The sequence below is a fragment of the Phocoena sinus genome, chromosome 1, assembly GCF_008692025.1.
Source record: "Phocoena sinus isolate mPhoSin1 chromosome 1, mPhoSin1.pri, whole genome shotgun sequence".
Classification (NCBI taxonomy): domain Eukaryota; kingdom Metazoa; phylum Chordata; class Mammalia; order Artiodactyla; family Phocoenidae; genus Phocoena; species Phocoena sinus.
In genome coordinates this window covers 25,385,225-25,406,393 of record NC_045763.1, presented here as the reverse complement: position 1 = coordinate 25,406,393, position 21,169 = coordinate 25,385,225, and the positions used below count along the sequence as shown (strand labels likewise).

At 45.7% G+C, this 21,169-nt stretch overlaps 1 protein-coding gene across 1 annotated transcript in view; it reads left to right on the top strand.

Annotated features, from left to right (window-relative positions):
• The window catches only part of SPOCD1 (SPOC domain containing 1), a 28,851-nt gene that overhangs the window by 5,449 nt on the left and 2,233 nt on the right, over positions 1–21,169 (top strand). The window contains 11 exon segments of the mRNA XM_032634514.1: positions 12,531–12,572; positions 13,598–13,774; positions 14,103–14,261; positions 14,433–14,493; positions 14,816–14,906; positions 15,665–15,824; positions 15,932–16,048; positions 17,729–17,854; positions 19,737–19,869; positions 20,098–20,249; positions 20,551–20,700. Coding sequence (XP_032490405.1) covers positions 12,531–12,572; positions 13,598–13,774; positions 14,103–14,261; positions 14,433–14,493; positions 14,816–14,906; positions 15,665–15,824; positions 15,932–16,048; positions 17,729–17,854; positions 19,737–19,869; positions 20,098–20,249; positions 20,551–20,700 — 1,368 coding nt within the window.

The following is a 21,169-nucleotide window of genomic DNA, read 5'->3' as shown; positions in this document are numbered from 1 at the left end:
GAGTGTTCTGATTTCATTCTTTTACATGTAGCTGTCCAGTTTTCCCAGCACCACTTATTGAAGAGGCTGTCTTTTCTCCATTGTATATTCTTGACTCTTTTATCAAAAATAAGGTGACCTGGAACTTCCCTGGTGGTCCAGTGGCTAAGCCTCCGTGCTCACAATGCAGGGGGCCTGGGTTCGATCCCTGGTCAGGGGACTAGATCCCATGTGCTGCAACTGAGAGTTTGCATGCCACAACTAAAAATCCCACGTGCTGCAACAAAGATCTTACACACAGCAACAAAGATTCCGAGTGCTGCAACTAAGACCCAGCACAGCCAGATAAATAAATAAATATTAAAAAAATAAAATAAGGTGACCATATGTGTGTGGGTTTATCTCTGGGCTTTCTATCCTGTTCCATCCTGTTGACATTTTGATATATGTCCTTTCTTCCATTTTTTTCCTCTGCATATATGTCTTTTCTTTGCCTAGAAAAGGGATCACGCATGTCACAATTTTTTTTTATTAATTTATTTATTTGTTTTTATTTTTGGCTGTGTTGGGTCTTCATTGCTGTGCGTGGGCTTTCTCTAGTTGTGGTGAGCAGGGGCTACTCTTCATTGTGGTGCACAGGCTTCTTATTTTCGTGGCTTCTCTCGTTGCGGAGCACGGGCTCTATGTGTGCGGGCTTCAGTAGTTGTGGCACGTGGGCTCAGTAGTTGTGGTGCACAGGCTTAGTCACTCCACAGCATGTGGGATCTTCTCGGGCCAGGGCTCGAACCCATGTCCCTTGCATTGGCAGGCAGATTCTTAACTACTGTGCCACCAGGGAAGCCCCATGTCACAATTTATAACTTGATTTTTTAGGTATTAAAAAAATTGTTTTACAATGAATTTGTTAACACAGAGTGAGGAAATCCTGTTTAATACCTCCCGGCCCAATTGCCCTTTGTCTGCTGTTAATGGTTAGCATCCTTCCAGTCTCCTTTTTATAACTTCTATACATATATGAACATCTGTATATTGAAGGCACCTTTTTATATATAAGTAGATTCATGCCATGCCTCATTGTTCTGGGACTTACACTTTAATTTTCAAGTGCTTTAGTATTCGAAGGTGTTTCCCAGTTGGTACATACAATTTTGCAAATCTGTGCTTTCCCTGAACCCTGCATCGTAGCGGTCTACAGGCACTGCCAGGACCAGAGGATGGGCTGGGTCTTCCTCTTCTCATTTCCGACCACTGTCATGTAAGTTAAGAGCACAAAGCTCACAGGCTGACAGACAGGCATTCAGTCCTGGCTTTGCCACTCTCTGAATGTGACCTAGGCAAGCGGCCTCACCTTTCTGAGTCTAATTTCCTCATCTGCAAAATGGGGGTATTAAAAGTACTTACCTCATAGGGCGGTGTGAGGAGCAAATGAGATGATACATATGTGTGTTCGGTATTTAGCATAGTGCCTGGTACAAGAAGAAACTAAAACATGTTGCCTGTTACTGATGTATACAATTTTGTCCTGCTTTAAGGACTGCCGGGATTAACACTCCTGTGCATCTGGCCCCTCCCTATTTCAGAGTATTTATTTGGGCCAGATGCCCGGAATTGGAATTCCTGGGTCTGCAGTGTGTTGAGGGGGTATTTGAGCTTGGTGGTGGAGCCAGGTTCCTGCCCACCTTGACTGGAAGCAGCCCACAGCTGCTCTCTCCTCCAGGCCCCATCCGTTGACTCTGTGGCACAGCCCCATCATTCCACAGCTTCCCAAACAACCTGTTGCCACGGCAACTGGTGCCAGCTGGAGGAGAAGAATTGAGGCTGGGCTGTGACAGGGACGGGCAGGTGGTTGAGGACAGGGCTGAGTGGGGCGTGGGCAAGCATGGGCATAGTGCCCAGCTGATCTGCATCCCCTTTGAGGGCCCTGGCACCTTCTCCTGGAGGCAGCTTGGCTCGTGTCAGGGGCAGATAGACAGGTTCAAGGTCAGGCTTTGCTTCTTACAACGGAGTGACTTTAGACGAGAGATGTCTCTTCTCTGAATCTTGTTGCCTCCTCTATGAAATGTGGGAATCAGCTGGGCCCCAGAACTGCTGGGAATCTGGTATGAGAGGCTGGCTGTGTTGTATTCTTTTGGTGTGAGATAGAGACTCTTAGAGGGGGGGTGGGGAAGTTGGTTGAAGTGCCATTTTCTTCTCTATTTGATCCCCACGGTGGTCAGTTAGGTCTGGAGCCACTCAGTGGATGGGATAGCGGGGACATGGGGAGGGCAGCTCTGGCAGTGTCCCCTGTTCTGCCTGTCACAGCTCGGGAGGCACACAGCTCCTCCGGCCCCACCTAGGCTCCCACACTCAGGTACCCCATCTGCAGCTACGAAGCATCAGGAGTTGTGAGAGGGAGGAGCATGTCTCCAGCAGATGGACAGCCTAAGAATAGCTCTTTAAGTGCTTATACCAGGAGCTTCGCATAGGTCATCATCTCATGTTTAATCCTCACAATAGCATGAAAAGTCAGTGTTAATACCCTTGTTTTGCTGATTAAGAAAACTGGGATTCCGAGAAGCTAAGTGACTCACTCAAGGTCGTGCAGTAAGTAAGCAGTGGAGTCAGGATTTGAATCCAGGCCTGTTCAGTTCCACTCTGTGCACTGAGCCAGGATGCTAAAGGCCTGGCTAAGGGACTTAGATTTTTATGGGGCTTTATTTGTTCAGCAAACAGGGAGTGCTCCTCCAGGATCTCAAAGTCCAGTGTGGGGAGACAAACAAGTAACCAGAGTTGAGATTCAGATTGACACCTAGCAGATTCTGGATACCCAGAGAGCAATTGAGTCTTCCCTAGGGAGGGGTGTGTGGGAGGGCTTGGAGGTAGGGTAGGGCACAGGAGGGGGCTGTGGGAGCTGGATCTGGGCAAAGGAAGTGGGTGTGCAGCAGGCAGAGAAGGTAGGAAGGGCATACTAGGAAGAGCGCAGAGCACATGCAAAAGTACAGAGACAGGGAGCAGCTTGGAGCATTGCCGGAGCAGAGCAGTAGGTGGGGTGGGGTCAAGAGGGGAGAAGGAAGGTGGGAAAGATCATCGAGGACAACATTGCTTAAAGGGAAATGGAGAGACTGAAGTCTGGTCAGGTACCGGGAGGGACTCTCTCAGGGGCAGGAGCCAAGGAAACTTAACAACATCAGAGCTTATAGAGAGAGCTTGCTGAGACCCAGGCGCTGTTCTAAGAGCCTTGAATAATGATAATGATCCTTGCATTAACACTATGAGGTTGATCTTGTATTATCCCCATTTTACTGATGAGAAAACTGAGGCACAGAGAGGTTAAGTAACTTTCCCAGGTTCACACATATCCTAAGTATTGGCAGTAAGTATCCTATTGCACGAATATACCACAGTTTATTTATTCCTTGACTCCACGTGGACATTTGGGTTGTTTGCAGTTTTTTGCTATTACATATGGTGCTGCTATGATGAACAGTTTTGTATGTTTCTTGGTACATGTGGGCAAGAGTGGCTCCATGGAATATTCCTGGGAGTGGAATTGCTGGGTTATAGAGTATATACATATTCAACTTAAACAGTGCCAGATGTTTTCTAAAATGGCTGAAAATAGTTTGTACTCCCACCAGCAGTGCAAGATTCCAGTAGCTCCACATCTTTACAAACACTTGATATTATCAGACTTCAATTTTTGCCAAAATAGGGATATGCTATGGTGTCTCAATGTTGTCTTAATTTTCATTTCCCTATTACTAAGAAGAATCTTTGCATGCATTCTGGTCATTTCTGGTTAAGTCTTGCCAAAAAAAATTTTTGGTTTTAACTTTTCCTTACTGATCTGTAGGAGTTCGTTATGTATTCTAGATACTCTTCCGTTGTCAGCTATATGTTTTGCAAATATATTCTCCCAAAGTGTGGTTCATATTTTGCTTTCCTTATGGTGTCTGTTGATGGGTAGAAGTTCTTAATTATTAAAAATTGTTTTATTGCGGTAAAATATACATCACGTAAAATATACCTTTTAAACCATGTTTAAGGGTACAGTTCAGTGACATTAAGTACATTCACGTTGCTGTGCAGTCATCACCACCATCCATCTCCAGAACTTTTTCATCTTCCCAAATTGAAATTCTGTACCCATTAAGCAATAACTCCCCATTCTCCCCTTCTCCCAGCCTTTGATAACCACTATTCTACTTTCTGTTTCTATGAATTTGACTATTCTTGGTACCTCATATAATTGAAATTGTACAATATTTGTCCTTTTGTGACTGACTTATTTCACTTAGCATAATGTCTCCAAGGTTCATGTTGTAGCATGCGTCAGAATTTCATTCCTTTTTAAGGCTGAATAATATTCCATGGTATGCCTTTACCATATATTGTTTATCCATTCATCTGTTGATGGACATTTAGGTTATTTCCAACCTTTTAGCCATTGTAAATAATGCTGCTGTGAACATTGGTATACAAATATTCAAGTCCCTGCTTTCAGTTCTTTTGTGTCTATACCCAGAAGTGGAAGTTGAATTGAATTGGAATTAAAAAGAGGTAGAGGGCTTCCCTGGTGGCGCAGTGGTTGAGAGTCTGCCTGCCGATGCAGGGGACACGGGTTCGTGCCCCGGTCTGGGAGGATCCCACATGCCGCGGAGCGGCTGAGCCAGCGCGTCCGGAGCCTGTGCTCCGCAACAGTGAGAGGCCCGCGTAGCGCCAAAAAAAAAAAAAAAAAACAACAACAACAAAAAAGAGGTAGTCTTAATTTTAATGTATCCTAATTTATATGTATCCTAATAGGTATAATCTTTTTAAGGAATCTCTTTCCTATCTCAAGGTCATGAAGATGTTCTTCTATGTAGTGTTGTGTTTCCTTTCACACTTAGGTCTATAATTTGCCTGGAATTGATTTCGTGAGTGATATGGGGTATATCACTTTTTATATGGATACCCAATTGTTTCAACACCATTTACTGAAAATTCTGTCCTCCAGTTATATGCAATGCCAGCCCTGTCATAAATCAAGTCTCCATATATGTGGGATTGGTTTTGTTCTCCCTATGCTCATCTTGTTTAAAATTTCTTTCCTTATGCATATATTAATTATAATTAATAATAAATTAATTATAATAATTATATTATAATATATAATTAATTATAATAATCATTAATACTTCTTGATATCTAGCAAGAAAAATCTCCCAATTTTGTTATTTTCAGGAGGATCTTTACTCTTACTTTTTTTCCTCCTTCACATAAATTTTACAATCAGCTTGTCAATTTCCACACTTGAAAAAACCTGTTGAGATCTTAATGGAAAATATACTGTACCTATAAATCATTTTAAGCAGAACTAACATTTTTACAATATTGAGTCTTCCAATCCATGAACATAGTATATTCCTCCATTTATTTTGATCATCTTTATTGTTTTTCAATAAAGTTTTATACGTTCTTTCATATAAAAGTCTTGCATATCTTTTTCAGATTTATTCCTAAATACTGTATCTATATATAATTTTTTGTTATGGAAAATTTCAAATATATGTAAAAGTAGATTGAATTTTAAGCAGGGGTTGGCAAGTTATCACCCATGCTTTGGTCACCTCAGCTGGTTTAGTAAATAAAGTTTTATCGGAGCACAGGCACAACTATTTGTTAACATACTGTCCATGGCTGATTTCCTACCACAATGGCAGAGTTGAATGATTACAATGGAGACTGTATAGCCAGCAAGCCTAAAATATTTTCTCTCTGGCTCTTCACAGAAAAAAATTACCGGCGCCTGGAATGAAATCTCTTGTACTCATCACCCAACTCTAGCAACCATGCATTATTTTCTCTAAAGGTTGACCATAATTCCTTAATATCAAATATTTGTTTAATATCCAAATTCCCAATAGTTTCATAAAGATGATAATTTATTTTTATACTTTGTCTTTTTAAAGTCAGGATCTAAGTAAAATCTACCTGTTGCAGTTGGTTGATATGCCTTGTAAGCCTCTTTTAACGTATAGGTCTGTTTCCAATCTTGTTTTTCTTGCAGTCATTTTTGAAGAAACTAGGTTGTTTTTCCCGTAGCTTATTGCATCGCTGTGGTTATAGTGAAACCTGTTCCTCTGTCTTCTGTATTTTCTATGAACTGGTGGTTAAACCTGGAGCTTTGATTAGATTTGGATTCAAAGTTTTGGGGCCAACTGCTTTTTAGGTAGTGGTGTGGTCTTTCCATCAGAAAGCACATACTGTCTGATTTTATTTCTTTATGTTTTTATGTATTATAAAATGGTAACTTTTAAAAATTGCTGTTTCTAACTATTGATGGTATATAACATGCAATTGATTTTGCAGAAATCTTTTATTAATTTATATAAATTACCTATTAGGATTTTTTTTGTTTTCTATGTAGGTAATCATATAACCTGCAAATAATGAGAGTTTTGTTATTTCCTTTCCAATTCTTACATCTCCCCCACCCCCTTTCCTTACTGTGCTAGCTAAGACCTTTAGTATAATATTGAATAGAAGTAGTAATAGGGTAACAGGGAACTTTGTCTTGTTCTGGATTTCAAAGGGAATGTGGTCATCATTTCACCATGAGTGTGATGTTTGCTCTGTTTTTATATAGATACTTTATCAAGTTAAGGAAGCTGCCTTCTACTCCTGACCTGCTTGTTATTCTGAATGGACAGTACATTTTAAGAAGTATATTTTCTGCATTTTTTGATATAATATGATTTTTATTCTCTTACTAATGTTAATTTAATGAGTTGGGTTTTTAAAATATTAAGTCAATCTTGCATTTCTGGAATAAACCCAAAATTGATCATGTTATATCTTTTTTATGTTTTCTGAATTCATGTTGATAATATTTGGTTTGGAAATTTTGTATTTCTGTTGATGAGTTAACTGGCCTGAAATGATTTATTCTTACAGTGTCCTTGTGAGGTTTTGGTATTCAGTTTTGCAGCCTCATAGAATGAATTGTAGAGTGTTTTCCCTTTTTCCATTTGCTGCAGTAATTTGTATAAAGTTGGAATTATTTGTTCTTTGAACATTTCGGTAGCATCACTGGTTAAAAAAAAGAAGTCTCGACTGGTGTTTTCCTTAGGGAAGATGATTCCTTCCCTACTGATTCAATTAATTCTATGCTTATAGGTTTATTCAGTTTAAAAAAATTTTTTCCTTGAGTCAATTTTGGTAAGTTACATTTTTCTAGAATTGTATCCATTTAATCTGAGTTTTCAGATCTACTTGCATGTTGGCATAAAGTATTTCACAATAGCCTCTTATCTTTTTAATATCTGTGCACTCATGATTACTCATTCTAAATATTGTCTTGTTGTCCTTTCCCTCTTTTCCTTAGGCAGAGAATTGTTTTTTTTTTTTAGTCTTTTCAAAGACCTGATTTTTGGTTTTGTGGATCCTCTCCATTATATGTTTGTTTTCAGTATCATCTTTCTTTCCATTTATTCTCTTATTTTTATAATATTTTCAGAATGATGCTTAGTTCATTAATTTTCTATCTTTTTCCTTTCTAATAGTCACTTAAAGTTATAAAGGAACCTCTAATTATGATGTTAGCTCCATCCACATGCTCTAATATATGTCTTTCTTATTATCATTCAATTCTCAGTATTTCATAACTTTTATTAAAATTTTTCCTTTGGCCTATGTGTTATTTATTTATTTTATATTTATTTTATTTATTTTTTGGCTGCATCGGGTCTTAGTTTCGGCAGACGGGATCTTCGTTGAGGCATGCGGGATCTTTCCTTGTGGCACATGGGCTTCTCCCTAGTTGAGGTGCGCAAGCTCAGTAGTTGTGGCACGTGGGCTTAGTTGCCCCTCGGCTGTGGGATCTTAGTTCCCCAACCAAGGATCAAACCCACGTTCCCTGCATTGGAAGGTGGATTCTTTACCACTGGATCACCAGGGAAGTCCCTGGCCTATGTGTTATTTAGAAGTGTATTTCTTAATTTCCATTCATATGAGTTCCTTTCTTTACTTTCTTTCTCTATGTTTTTCTTTTTGTTATTGCTTTTTAACTTAATCATATTGTGGTCTGAGAAAGTGATCTTTATCTGAGTGGTCTGATGTGGTAGCCACTATCCACTTGTGTCTACTGAGTACTTGAAAGTTGGCCAGGGGACTTCCCTGGTGGTCCAGTGGTTAAGACGCCGTGCTTCCAATGCAGGGGGCGTGGGTTCAATCCCTGGGAACTAAGATCCCACATGCTGCGTGGCGCGACAAAAAAAAAGAAAGCTGGCCAGTCCAAATTGAGATGTACTGTAAGTGTAAAATACATACAGGATTTCAGTGACTTAGTCACTGAAAAAAAGAAATTAAAATTTCATTAATAATGTTTTTTATTGATTACAAGTTAAAATGATAATATTTTGGCTATTTTGAGTTAAGTAAAATATAAAATGAAGTTCACTTGTTTCTTTTTACCTTTTTTAAGGTGGCTAGAAAACTTAAAAATACACCTATGGCTCACATTTGTAATTAATTGGGCAGTGTTGGTCTAAAAAATACTAGTCTTTTGAAATTTGTTGAGATTTGCTTTATGGCTCAGGTTGTGCTTAATTTTCATGTATGTTACATGTATACTTGAAAAGAATGTGTATATTAAGAACAGTGTTCTATATATGTACACAGATTAAGCTTCTTCATTGTTTTCATTCAATCTTTTTTATCCTTACTGATTATTTTGTCAGCTAGATTTAGCAATAGTTAGAAAAATACATTAAAATTTCATGTTATAGTGGTGGTTTTGTCTTTTTCCTCATAGCTTTGTCAATTTTTACTTTATGTTTTTTGAGATTATGTTATTAGACGCTTATACATTTAGAGTTGTTATAGCTTTCTGGTGAAATTGCTAATCATTATGTAATGAGGTCTTTGCCTCTAATTATTTTTTGCCTTAAAATTCGTTTTGTCTGAGACTAGTGTAGCTACAAAACTTTATTTTGGTTAGTATTTGCCCACTCACATATTACTCCATTTTTTTCTCTTAACCTTTTTGCATTGTTGTGTTTCATAAATAGGTTTTATAAGTGTCTTATAATTGGGTTTCCTTTCTTTAAAGTTCTGATAATTTTTGCATTAATCTGAAATATTAGTCCATTTACATTTGTTGTAGTTATGATTTATTTGACTCTATTCCTACTGTCTTATTTTGTGCTTTGCATATATCCTGCATTTTCTTATACACTTTCTCCCTTTTATTACCTGCTTTTAGATTGATTACTTTTTCTTATTCCTTTTTATCCCTCTATGCCCTGTTTGTATTCTTTTGGTGGCTGTTGTAGAAATGTTAACACAAATACCTGACCTATCAAAGTATAAAGGAAGTTACTGTCTTTATCTTCCTCTGAAGTAATATGATGATCTGGGAATGCTTTAGCTCCAAGCATGCACCTTCCCAATTTATGTGCTGTTGTTATCTAGTAAGTTGGTCCTAAGTTATTTTTTTAATCCCACAAATTACACAAATATTATAGTTTCATATAATCAGTGTTCGTTTAGATTTAACAACATAGTTATCATTTTCTTTGCTCAGAATTCCTCTCTACATCTCAGCTTTTATATCTGGGATCATTTTTCCTTCCTTCTGCCTCAAGTTCACCCTTTAACATTTTGTTTATTGAGAAAAATAAAATTATCAAGAAAAACAATAACTCTCTTGGTTTTCTCTATGATATCTTTATTTTTTCTTTTAAACCATTTTTAAAATTGAAGTATAATTTACAATATTTCAGGTGTACAGCAAAGTGACTCAGTTCACTGAATCTGTTCTTTTTCAGTTTCTTTTCCATTATAGGTTATTACAAGATACTGAATATAGTTCCCTGAGTTACCCAGTAGGTCCTTATTGTTTATCTATTTTATATGTAGTAGTGGGTATATGTAAATCCCCAACTCCTAATTTATCCTTCCCCGCCCCCGCTATCCCCTTTGGTAACCGTAACTTTATTTTCTATGTCTGTGAGTCTATTTCTGTTTTGTAAATAAGTTATAATATCTTTATTTTATCTTCATTCTCAAAAAATATTTTGTGTGGGTGCACAATTGGTATTTTCCTCAAGCATATTGAAAATATTATTCTACTATGTTTTGCTTCCATATTACTATTGACAAGTTAGCTGTTAGTCTAACTACCATTCCTTTGTAGGTAGAATGTCTTTTTGTGAGAGGCAGGCATTATAGTGTTAGCAGTTAAAGGTGTGGCCTCTGGAATCAGACTGCCAGGATTTAAATCTTAGATCTTTGGTTTACTAGCTGTATGACACTGGGCAAGCTGATTAACCTCTCTGTGCCTCAATTTCCTCTTCTGTAAAATGGGGGCAATAATGGTACCAGTACCTAACTCGCAGGGTTGTGATGAGGATTAAGTGAACTAACAAGGAAAGCATTCAGAACAGTGGTAGCACATTTTCAGTGCTATTAAAGTGTTAGATTTTTTTCCCCCTCTCAATGCTTTTAGGATCCCCTTTTTTAAAAAAATAAATTTATTTTATTTATTATTTTTGGCTGTGTTGGGTCTTCGTTGCTGCACGCGGGCTTTCTCTAGTTGCGGTAAGCAGGGGCTACTCTTCGTTGCAGTGCGCGGGCTTCTCATTGCAGTGGCTTCTCTTGTTGTGGAGCATGGGCTCTAGGTGTGCGGGCTTCAGTAGTTGTGGCTCGCGGGCTGTAGAGGGCAGGCTCAGTAGTTGTGGACACGGGCTTAGTTGCTCCGCGGCATGTGGGATCTTCCCGGACCAGGGCTCGAACCAGTATTCCCTGCATTGGCAGGCGGATTCTTAACCACTGCTCCACCAGGGAAGCCCAGGATCTCCTTATCATTGGTGTGGAGCAGTTTCACTATGATGTGTCTAGGTGTGGATTTACTTTTACTTAAACTTTTTGAAATTCACTGAGCTTTTTGAATCTGTAAATTGTCGTCCTGTATCAAGTCTAGAAAATTCTTAGCTGTCTATCTTCAAATACTCCCTCTGCTCAATTCTCTCCTCTCTCTTTCTGGAACTTTAGTTCCAGAGTGATATTAGTCCTTTCGCTCTAGCCTTTGTGTCTCTTTGATTGTGTTTCACGGTCTCTGTGTTGTAAATATTTTGTATAATTTCTTTAAGTCTATTTTCTAGTTCACTAGCTTATTTCAGCTGTGTCTAAACCTATATATTGACTTTTAAATTTTAATAGTTATTATTATCATATTTTTATTTCCAGAAGTCGTGTTTTGTGCCCAACCAAATCTGCCCTTCAGATTTTATATATATATATAATATTTTTAATACATATTTTTGCCCTTCACTCATATGTTTGACATTGCCTTTTATTTCTTTAAACGTATCATACATACATATGTTGTATTCTTGTCTAATAAGTCCAGTATCTAAAGCCTTGCTGGTCTGATTCTGCTGCCTATTGTTTGGGATCCTCATAACACTGGTATGTGGACCCCTGAGAACAGGGGCCAGTCAAAAGGTTTTAAATTGTGAAGGACTATTCTTAATCTCTTTCCTGTTTTCCTTCCCAGATGTCCCCTGTTTTCCCTCTGCCACCCCCTCCCCCCCATCTCAATTTACTTTTTTGAAAGGCTGATTCATTCCCATGGTTAAAAAAAAAAAAAAAAAAAAAAGTGAAAAGTCTCCTTCCCAACTCCCAGTCCCTTTCCTATTGGAAGCCTCTGATATCAAGTTCTTGTGGATACTTCCAGAGATATTTCATGCAGATTCAAGCAAATACAATGAAAAAATCTTTCTTTTTAAAGCAAATGGTAGCACACTACACACATTGTTCTGAACTTGTCTTTTAATTTAAAAAGTATGTTTGTGCTTATAAAAGAGACACACGCTCATTCTGAGTAACATAAATACCCAAGTGTCTACAAGTAGAAAGTGAAAATCCCCCTGGAATTTCATTCCCCAGAGATAACTTCTATTATGCATCTATAAATATATATTTACATAAATGGGTTTATGCAACACATACTGCTCCATAACCTATTTCTTTCTTTTTCTCCAAACAATACAGCTTGACATCTTTCCATGAATCTTACCATATCTCTCAGTGCTCTCCACATAGCCCAGCAGTTAAATGCCTGGGCTTCGGAGTCAGACAGAACTAGGTTCTAATCCTAGCTCTGTCACTTAGTAGCTATGGGACTTTTCAGAGCCTCTCTGAGCCTCAGTTTCCTCATCTGTAAAATGGGGATGGAAATAGTACATAGTTCATAGTGTTTTTCTGAGACCTTAATAAGATCATGTATGACATGCTTCTTCCAGGGTCAGCTGCTTTATAAGCCCTTGATGAATGGTAGTTTTTTTATGACTACTCACTCTTTCTAATGGCCACGTAGAATCCGTAGTATGATATGTAACCATTTATTAACCATTACCCTTTTGATGGACACTGGATTGTACCCAATTTTTTTGTTGTTGTTATAAATGCCAATCCAGTGAACACTGAATGTACATCTTTCACCTTTGTGTGTATTTTCTTGTGAATTCCCTGCAGTGGGGTCACTGGGTCCTCTGAATTCTAATGTCTGTTTCTTCTTTCTCTCCAAGGAGGCAATGAAAATGGCCCATGGGGTGAAGCATGTGTATTACGTAGGTTTTTTCCTTTTTATTACTGCTGTTTTTTCTCTCTCTCCTGAGGTGTGGTGGGGTGGGAGGGGTCCTCCCCAGAGATGATCCCAGCCCCCTGCCCCAGCCTGCCCTCCTCCGGAGCTTCCTAGTACTCCCCACTTCCTATGACGTGAATCTCAGACCTCTATTTTCCCCCAAACCTTGGAACCTGACCATTCATGATCATTCATTCAAGGATTACTTTTTAGACCCATCTACTTTCAAAACAATTCCCTGTGGTTTGTAATAAATTAAAAGAATCAAAACACACCCAAATGGGTTAAAGTCTAAAGAAAGCAAGAAAAGGGGGAGGAGAAGGGGAAATCTTGTTACAACACCCCACCCCCCAATCCTGGAAAGGTACAACGTCTAGGCTTAAAGTTAATACTAAGCTTCCTGGCAGCCAATGCAAAAAGGGGAGCAGGAGAGATTCTATAGCTCATTAGAAGACCCAGAACCACTCTGCATCTTGAAATGGTCATGAAGGGCTTCCTCTCAGGGGCAATAGAGGGGTGATCAGCAGGCTTTCAGAGGGGGTGTTGGACGTGTTCGCCACGTGGCTGTTTCAGGGCAAAAGGCAAGTCAGTGACCCTAGAAAAGGGGCATGACAGAGCTTTGAGGAAGAGAAGGTGGGCTCAGAACAGGATATGGCTCCCTGGTAAGATGTATCTCTGGTCAGAAGGGTGAGAAGGGTCTCAGTACAGGGTCCAGGTAACTCTGAACGTGGCTGGGAGTGAGAGGGGAAGCCGAGAGGATGGGAATGAAGACAGGCTTCTCTCCTGGGATGGAGGCCAGGCAGTCAGCAAACATTTATAGAGCCCTCCTCTGTGCCAGCCTTTTCTGGGCATTGGGAATACAGTGGGGGCTAAGACGTACATGCTCCCTGTCCTCATGGAGCATGTACAGCGGGGAAGAGCGGGGAAGAGCACAGTTCAGCGGGGAAGAGTGAGGACAGTAAACAGTTGCAGGTGAGGTTAGTGCTCTGAAGGGCTCTTCTCCCCTGGCAGGTTGGTTCTGGGGCAGTGATCCACCTCCTGGGGGCCAGCGGCTACGGCCAGGCAGGGGGGCTCCTGCCTCCGAAGCTGGAGGTTCTGGAGGACATGATGGAGGTCAGCTCAGCCTCACCTGTCCAGAGGCCCAGATTGAAGGAAAGGCCCATGGCCCGGGGCCCCGCGGGGTGCCAGGTACAGAAGATGTTCTTTACACTGAGAGGTCTCTTCATCCTGTTGGGAGAGGCACGTGCACACCTGATTCACAGAGATGGTGCTGCAGCCCAGAGAGACGCTGTGACTTGCACAAGGTCACACAGAACGTAATAGCCAGAGGCAGAGTTAGACCTCTGCTGGCTGGCCGCCCCGGGCGGTGGTCTGTGCATTCCTTCTCCTGCACTGCAGAGTTCAGGAGCTTGACCGGAGCAGAGGAGGAAGGGAGGGGCTGGGCCTCCATGCATTTGGGGAGAGAGCAGTTGTTGACCTTTGTTCCTGGCCACCCCTCATGTCCTGCCATCCCAAGATCCTCTAGCCACCTCCCTCAGGGGGGACAGCATGGGGCTCTGGTGGCCTCTCTGACCCCTTCCACCATCCGAGGAGTCATTCCTTTCTGCCCAAGGGCTCCACCTTCTTCTCCACATCCTCATTCTGTTGCAGGAGGTGGTTCCCGTTCAGGAGGCTGGTGCTGAGTGTCCGGGGGTGAGTGCTTCTGCCCTGGCCACGCGGCATCCCTCCCTGGAGCACGGGTAGGGGGAATGTGGGACTGGGGAGGTGACTGGGGAAGCAGGGTCCCCCTGGGGCTGGGAGGCTGCACCTGGGGACAAGGCCTCGGGTCCTCACCCCTCCCCTACAGTGTGGCCCAGTGGAGGCTGAAGAGGAGGAGCCTGGTGAGCAGGCGCAGGGAGAGGACTCAGGTGAGGGGCCGTGGAGGGTGCCCCTCAGCAGCCGTCTGTCTTCTAGGGACTGCTGAGCATGCAGGGGGCTCCCACCCAGCTCTGGGCCCCAGCCCCTGCTAAGACTCCTCTCCTCTCCCACCTGCAATCAGCCTATAGTCCTTCCCCAAAGGGGTGGGGACCGCTGGCTGCCTGGACTTGGCTCCCAGACAGACATCCTAGACGCCCTGGGTCTCTGAGGGTGGCACCCTTGCCTTGCCTGCCTAAGCCCCTCAGCATTGAGTCACCCCCTCCCCTTGCCCCTGAGCATCCACTGGGTGCCAGAGACTCTGTTTCCCCACAGCTCAGCTTCAGCCCCAACAGGAGAAGCTACCCCTGGATACTGGGGTACGGGGCACTGTGGTCCGTGCCATGCGGGAGGCGCTGTGGAGTCGGTAAGGCCTTGTTCCGTGTTCCCTGACATCCAGGACATCCTGAAGGGCTGCCTTCACACACATCACCTCCCAGGGCTGTGCCGTGTTCTAAGGGCTTCTGTGTGTACGACTAACCCCATTTTATCCTGTGAGGTCATTTGCCCACACGTTTGAACCTGGGTCTCTCTGGCTTCAGGGTTGTGCTTTCTCATTAAGCCGCTGCAGCTCTCAGTGTCTGCTCAGGTCCTCGTGGATGTCGCCCACAGCAAATGCTTTCAGACACAGTGAGACTCTGTGTTGGGACTATCTCAGAGATCTGAGCACAGAGCTGTCATTTTACTAATGGTGAGACCAAGGCCCAGAGAGGACAGCGTTTTGCAAAGGTCACACAGCAAGTCAGTAGCAGATTCAGGGTTACATCCGGGGCCAGGGCTCCATCCCCTCCCCTGACCAATGCCTTACCCTCCCCCCACCAGGCTTCCTCCCCTCCCTCCATACCCCGGTTTACTGGCCAGGGATAGAGCAGGGGCTGAGCAATCCGATCTTACTTTTCTACTAATCGTGTGGCCTCAGGCAAGCCCCTTATCCTCTGTGAGCCTCAGTCACCCCATCTGTGAATGGAGAATGTTAATACCTCTTCTTCACGGAGTTGGGGGGAGAATAAATGGGTTCCTGTAGGAAAATGTTCAGAATAGAAACCAGAGTTGGCCCAGACCCTGCTCTCCACCCATGTCTCCCTCTCGGGCTCGGTGCCCTGGCCCTGCCTTTGTGCCCCACAGCCTTCAGGAGCGCCCAGACCTGGCGCTGAGTGAGGAGGCCGTGGAGGGCATCGCTGCCGGCATCGAGGCAGCCCTCTTCGACCTGACACAAGCCACCGACGGCCGCTACAAGAACAAGTACCGCAGCCTGCTATTCAACCTGCGGGACCCCAGGAACCCGGTGAGTGGGGCTCCGGGCTGGGCTGGGTCCCCCTCAGAGGTGGGAAGCCCTGGCAGGATGTTGGGTGGGGCTCTCCAAGCGGTGTGGTGCAGCCCCTGCCCCTGCAGGACCTGTTTCTCAAAGTGGTTCACGGAGACGTCAGCCCCCACGGCCTGGTGCGGATGAGCTCGGTCCAGCTGGCCCCCCAAGAGCTGGCCCGCTGGCGGGACCAGGAGGAAAAGAGGGTGAGCTGTTGGGTCAAGTCAGGACATGGCGAAGGGGTTTGGGGAGGGGGAGGCCCGAGGATGGAGCGGGAGAGACAGAGACAAAGAGTGAGGAGGAAGGTGATGAGACAGGGGAGCACAGGACAGACAGAAACAGAAACGAGGGAACAGAAAGATCGGGCAGACAGGGAGAGAGTCAGAGAGACTCTCCCCACCAAAAAAGAAGGGAAAAGAGGCAGAAATGAAGGGGATTGGAGATGGAGAGCTCAGTAGAGAGGTGACACCCCCGGGGGTGTTGTCTTCCACTTGCTTTTCTATGGAGCTGGGCTGGGGGGTGGGGGGACTGGGGATGTTGGCCCAGAGTCTGGAATCCAGGATTGTCATCCGCCATCCATGGGGCACAGACCCAGTGTGATGACCCTGCTCCAGTCCAGCCCCAGAAGTTCCAGAAAAGGCTGGAAGTCTTCCTAGTGCCCCAGGCTGAGTGAGGAACCCCACAGCCTCCAGCAGTTCACAGATACACCCCCATACACCCTGCGTCCATGGGTCTCTCTCTCCCAGGGGGAACTGCACAGGGGCAGGGAAGGTGTGGGCACTGAGCCAGCTTCAGGAGATGGTTGCATAATGTTTGTTGGTGCCCCAGTGAGAAAGGGACTGATCGAGGGAGCAGGGCCTATGGTGTGGGCTAGGGCAATAAGGCCCTTATTCTGACAGACACTGGGCTGGTTAGAATTAATAACTGGAATCCATTAGGAGCATCTGTCCACTCTGAGCTTCTGTCCGGGCACTGTGGGCGACCAGGACCAGCTATGTAAATTGTGGAGCCAGTGCAGAATGAAAATGCGGGTGTTTTGCTCAATGATTAAGAATTTCAGGGACTTCCCAGTGGTTAAGACTCTGTGCTTCCACTGCAGGGGGCACTTGTTCGATTCCTGGTCGGGGAACTAAAATCTCGCATGCGGGCAGCGTGGCCAAGAAAAAAAAAAAAAAAAGAATTTCAAGATGATGGCAGTATTTAGCATGGGACCCTTCTAGGCGCAGGGCCCTGGGCTACTGCATGGAGCCCATGCCCACAAAGCCAACCCTGCTGGGAGGACAGGGCTTCTGTCCTCCCGGGGTTGTTAGAAAGGCAGAGACAGGCTTTCAGGAATAGTTTCAGATAGGATGACACTGATCAGCAATAAGAATCACAAGTAGCATTTACTGTGAGCCAGGCTCCAGGCTACGCACTCAACATAAGCTGTTTAATATGATGCTCTTAATTTCATTTTAGACAACAGATCAACTAAGGCTTAGAGCAATGAAGGGCTTGCCCGGGGCCACACCATCTTGTGGGCCTTTATTAATGACAGCTGGTGCTCTAGCGCCCGTGCCCTTTCGACTACCCCACGCTCTTCCCAGGGCAGAGGGTGGGTGGGATACAGTCAGGGACAGATTTGACTCGTGCGAGAAGGCGAAGTTTAAGAAGGCTTCCTGGGGGAGGCTGGGTTTGAGTTGGAGGGTGAATGAGTGGAAAATGGAGAAGTAAGGCGGATGGTGGGGGGCCTCCAGGTGAGGGACTGGCAGAAGCAGAGACGTGGAGGAAGGGAAAGGGCTGGCACGGAAGGGGAGCCGCAGCGGGGGAGCCTCGAGGGAGCACTTGGGCTCTTGGTGGCCAAAGTCCTCCAACCCTGGCTGAGCTGGGGCCGCCCTGCCCCTCAGAGCCTGGAGATCATCGAGCAGCTACAGAAGGAGCCGTGCAGCCTCCCGGCCTCCAAACTGACCCACAAGGGGGAAGTCGAGATCCTGCGGGACATGGACCAGACGCTGACCCTGGAGGATCTGGTGGTAAGTGGGAGCCTGACGTGGTGCCAGGCAGGGCCTGTGCCCTCGGATCCCACCCCTCACCTCACCAGCTGTGTGGCCTTGGGCAAGTCACCTGACTACGCTGAGGCCCACGGTCTTCATCGTAGATAGGGGAATGACGGTGGCCGCACGGGGCCTGGGTGAGCACGGGGTGAGACAAACGCCGGCACCGGGCCTGTCTGCACCTTCTCAGCGCTGCTTCCCCTCCTTTTGGCCTAACCCCAAGGCACCTCGTGTGAGTGAGTCCTGTCTCTGCAGTTCCCCCCAACCTCAGGCATTCCGACCAGATCCCAGGTTGGGAAGCAGGAGGGACACACTGTTTGAGGCAGGGACTTTTTGGATGTAAGGAGCAGAGACTTGGTCTATTCAGCAGAAGGACTTAGGGATGCGCCGGCAGGGCACCACCTGGAGTCCGGAGCAGCCTGTGCAGAGTGCCCTTTTCTTTGTGGGGGACCTGCCCCATCCTCCCGTCCATCCTGCTTCTTCCTCCCCCTCGGCCCCTCCTCCTTGCACATGGCTCAGCAGGATGGCTCAGCAGCCCTCGAATCAGTGAACCCACCCCCTCAGCCTCCTGCAGCCAATCAGAGCACCCCCTTGGCTCACTTCAGTCGCTCTCAGGAGAAGGCTGCTCCGGCTTTGGTTGGGTGTCTCGTGGGTCAGATGATCACCCCGGTCTAATCAGCTGTGTGTCCGGGATGGGGGGAGCGCAGGGTCCCTTGAGCCATGTTCGTTCGCTGGGGAAATGGCAGTGACCTTGACCGACAAAAATCCCTGCTCTCCCTCACCAGTATCCAGACCAACAAGCAGACCTCCTGGCTGTGCGGAGAGGAGCCCTAAGAGGGCGTGGCTGCTCCCCAACCCAAACCAACCTGTATTCCCTGAGTAAATTGAATGTAAATATAGGGGGAGGAGCCAGAGAGAGAGGGAAGAGAGAGCCGGCGGCAGAGTAGGGGAGGGGAAGATAACACAGAATAGCAACATTTCCTCCGACTGAACACCTACTATGTGCCACTTTTACAAACAACGCCTCATTCAAACCTCAGGATATAACCTACGAGATGGGTGATGCCAGTTTCCTGGGTGAGGCACCTGAAACCGTTTGCCCAAGGTCACTTAGTTGGCAGTGGGGGAGACTGGAACCCAGGCTCTCTGACTCCAAAGCCTGTGCCTTGTCACTGTTCTGGAGGTGGTTTTAAGGCAAGAGTGAGAGTTTCAAGATCTTTTCAAATCTTCCTGAAGCAATCAATGTTTGTTGTGTGTTTAAAAGCTGTTTCTATTATGAGGAAAAAAGGGTGATTTGGCATTGGGCATCAAGGTTCTTAAATACGTTCATTCTCCCCAATTCTGTCATCTGCTTCTGAGAACTCATCCTAAGGAGATAATTGAAAGTTTAGGAAAATACTTTCAGCATAAGGATGTCCTCAGTGCTGTTTGTTACGGTGAAAGCCTGAGAACGACCTCATTGTCTAGCAGCAGAGGTGATGCCTACACTCCAGCCCACCCCATCAGTGCAATGTCTACAGGGACGGTATAACACGGCAGATAACTTTGCTGTGCTTCATGGACACATGAACCACAAAAGGACCCCTGAAACTCTGTGTATAGAGAAACTATTATAAAGGAATACCCGGAGTATCAACGGTTGTTTCTAAGTGGTGGGACAAGGGGGGATTTTTTTTTTTTAATTTTCAAATTTTCTATATTTTCTAAATTTTCTGTAACAAGTTCACAATACCTTTGTAATTAAAGAATATATTATTTAGAAAAATAAAACCACAGCTCTGAGGGCCCCCTACTCATGGAGGGCTGCTGACCTCCCCAGCCGCCTTCCCAGCCCACCCCTCTCTCCTCTTTTGCCTCCCAGGAACCCATGGTGTCCATAGACTGCGGCCCACTGGCCCTGCCTGCCACGTCGAGGGGCACCACGGAGCAGCACGAGGACACCACAGAGCAGCACAAGCACCACTTCCTAGACCCCAGCTGCCGCATCTGCATGGGTGGGAGGGAGACACAGGAGGGGCACAGGGTGGTGGGTAGGCTGGGGCTGAGTGTGGGGTTCAGTGGCAACAGGGATTCATGGCTTGGGGAGAAGGTGGTGGGGCGGGGGTACCTGTGTTCCAGGTCACCTCAAAAAGGACCTGGTTCAAACTCCGTTTCTAATGCCCTGGGCTGGCTTTAGCCTAGCTGCCGGCCCCCTTTTCAGCTCCTGCCTCTGCTCTTTGCAGACTGGAAGCCCTTGTATGAGCGGCCAGCCTCCTTCATAGCCACCAGGAGGATGGGGGATGATGCTTTCCAGAGAGCCCCAAGCCTGGTCCCTATGTCCTCTCCAGAGATGCCCCAAACCAAGGAGAAGCCTCCCATGGAGCCCAAGGACAGGATGGGGCAGTGGGCAAGAAGGTGGGCAACTGGCAGGGTTGGTGGGGGAGGCCACCTGCTGGGGCAGCAGACACAGGCTGGGTTTTTCCCTATGGCCTTAGGCAAATCCTGCCTCTTGTGTGGGCCTCGGTTTCCCCATCTGTGCAATGGAACTAATCATCCCTGCCTACTGGTCTCTGCCACATAAGGCCACGTTTGGACCAGTGTTCCAGCACCCACAGTGGAGACACAGGACCTTCTCTGAAAACTAAGGAGCTGCTGGGGAAGCCCTGGTGACCTGTTCACCTGGCCTTGTTCTCTCTGTCCCTCCCTCTAGGCTCCAGATGCCTGCTGGGTCCACAAAAGCCCTGCCCAGCCAGCCGCCCTGGGAGGGGTCTCTGGACATGTTCTCCATTAAGCAGTTCCGGGTCAAGGCCCAGCTGGTCTCGGGGCACAGCTTTTGGCTCATCCGGGTACTCCTGCCCAGCTCGCCGAAGACTCCCTTGCACACTGACCAGCCCCAGTCAGCTACACACACCCCCGTTCATTCATTCACCCACTCACTCCTTCTGAAACAAGTCATTGGCTCCCTCTCTGTGCTTGGCCCTGTGCTAGGCTAGATGCAGCCCCACTCGTGCAGAGACACATGGGCAAGGGGCTCCCCATAACCCAAGGCATAAAGCAGGAAGGGCCCAGGAAAAGGGTCTGGTGCATCCTGGCCCAGAGTAGGGTTTTAGGAGTTATTGTTGAGTGAGTGACGATCGGCGAAGTGCTGGATGAGGGTAGGGGGTTAGAGGAGGGAGTGAGGGGCTCCTGAGGAGTGGAGGAGATTGGCCAGGACAGGCTGTAGGCCTCCAGGGGTAGTTAGGGCTTTCCAGCAGCCACTGGGGCTCCTGATATACTGCCTGTCAATCCTCTTGGCCACAGGCCGTGGCTTCCGGG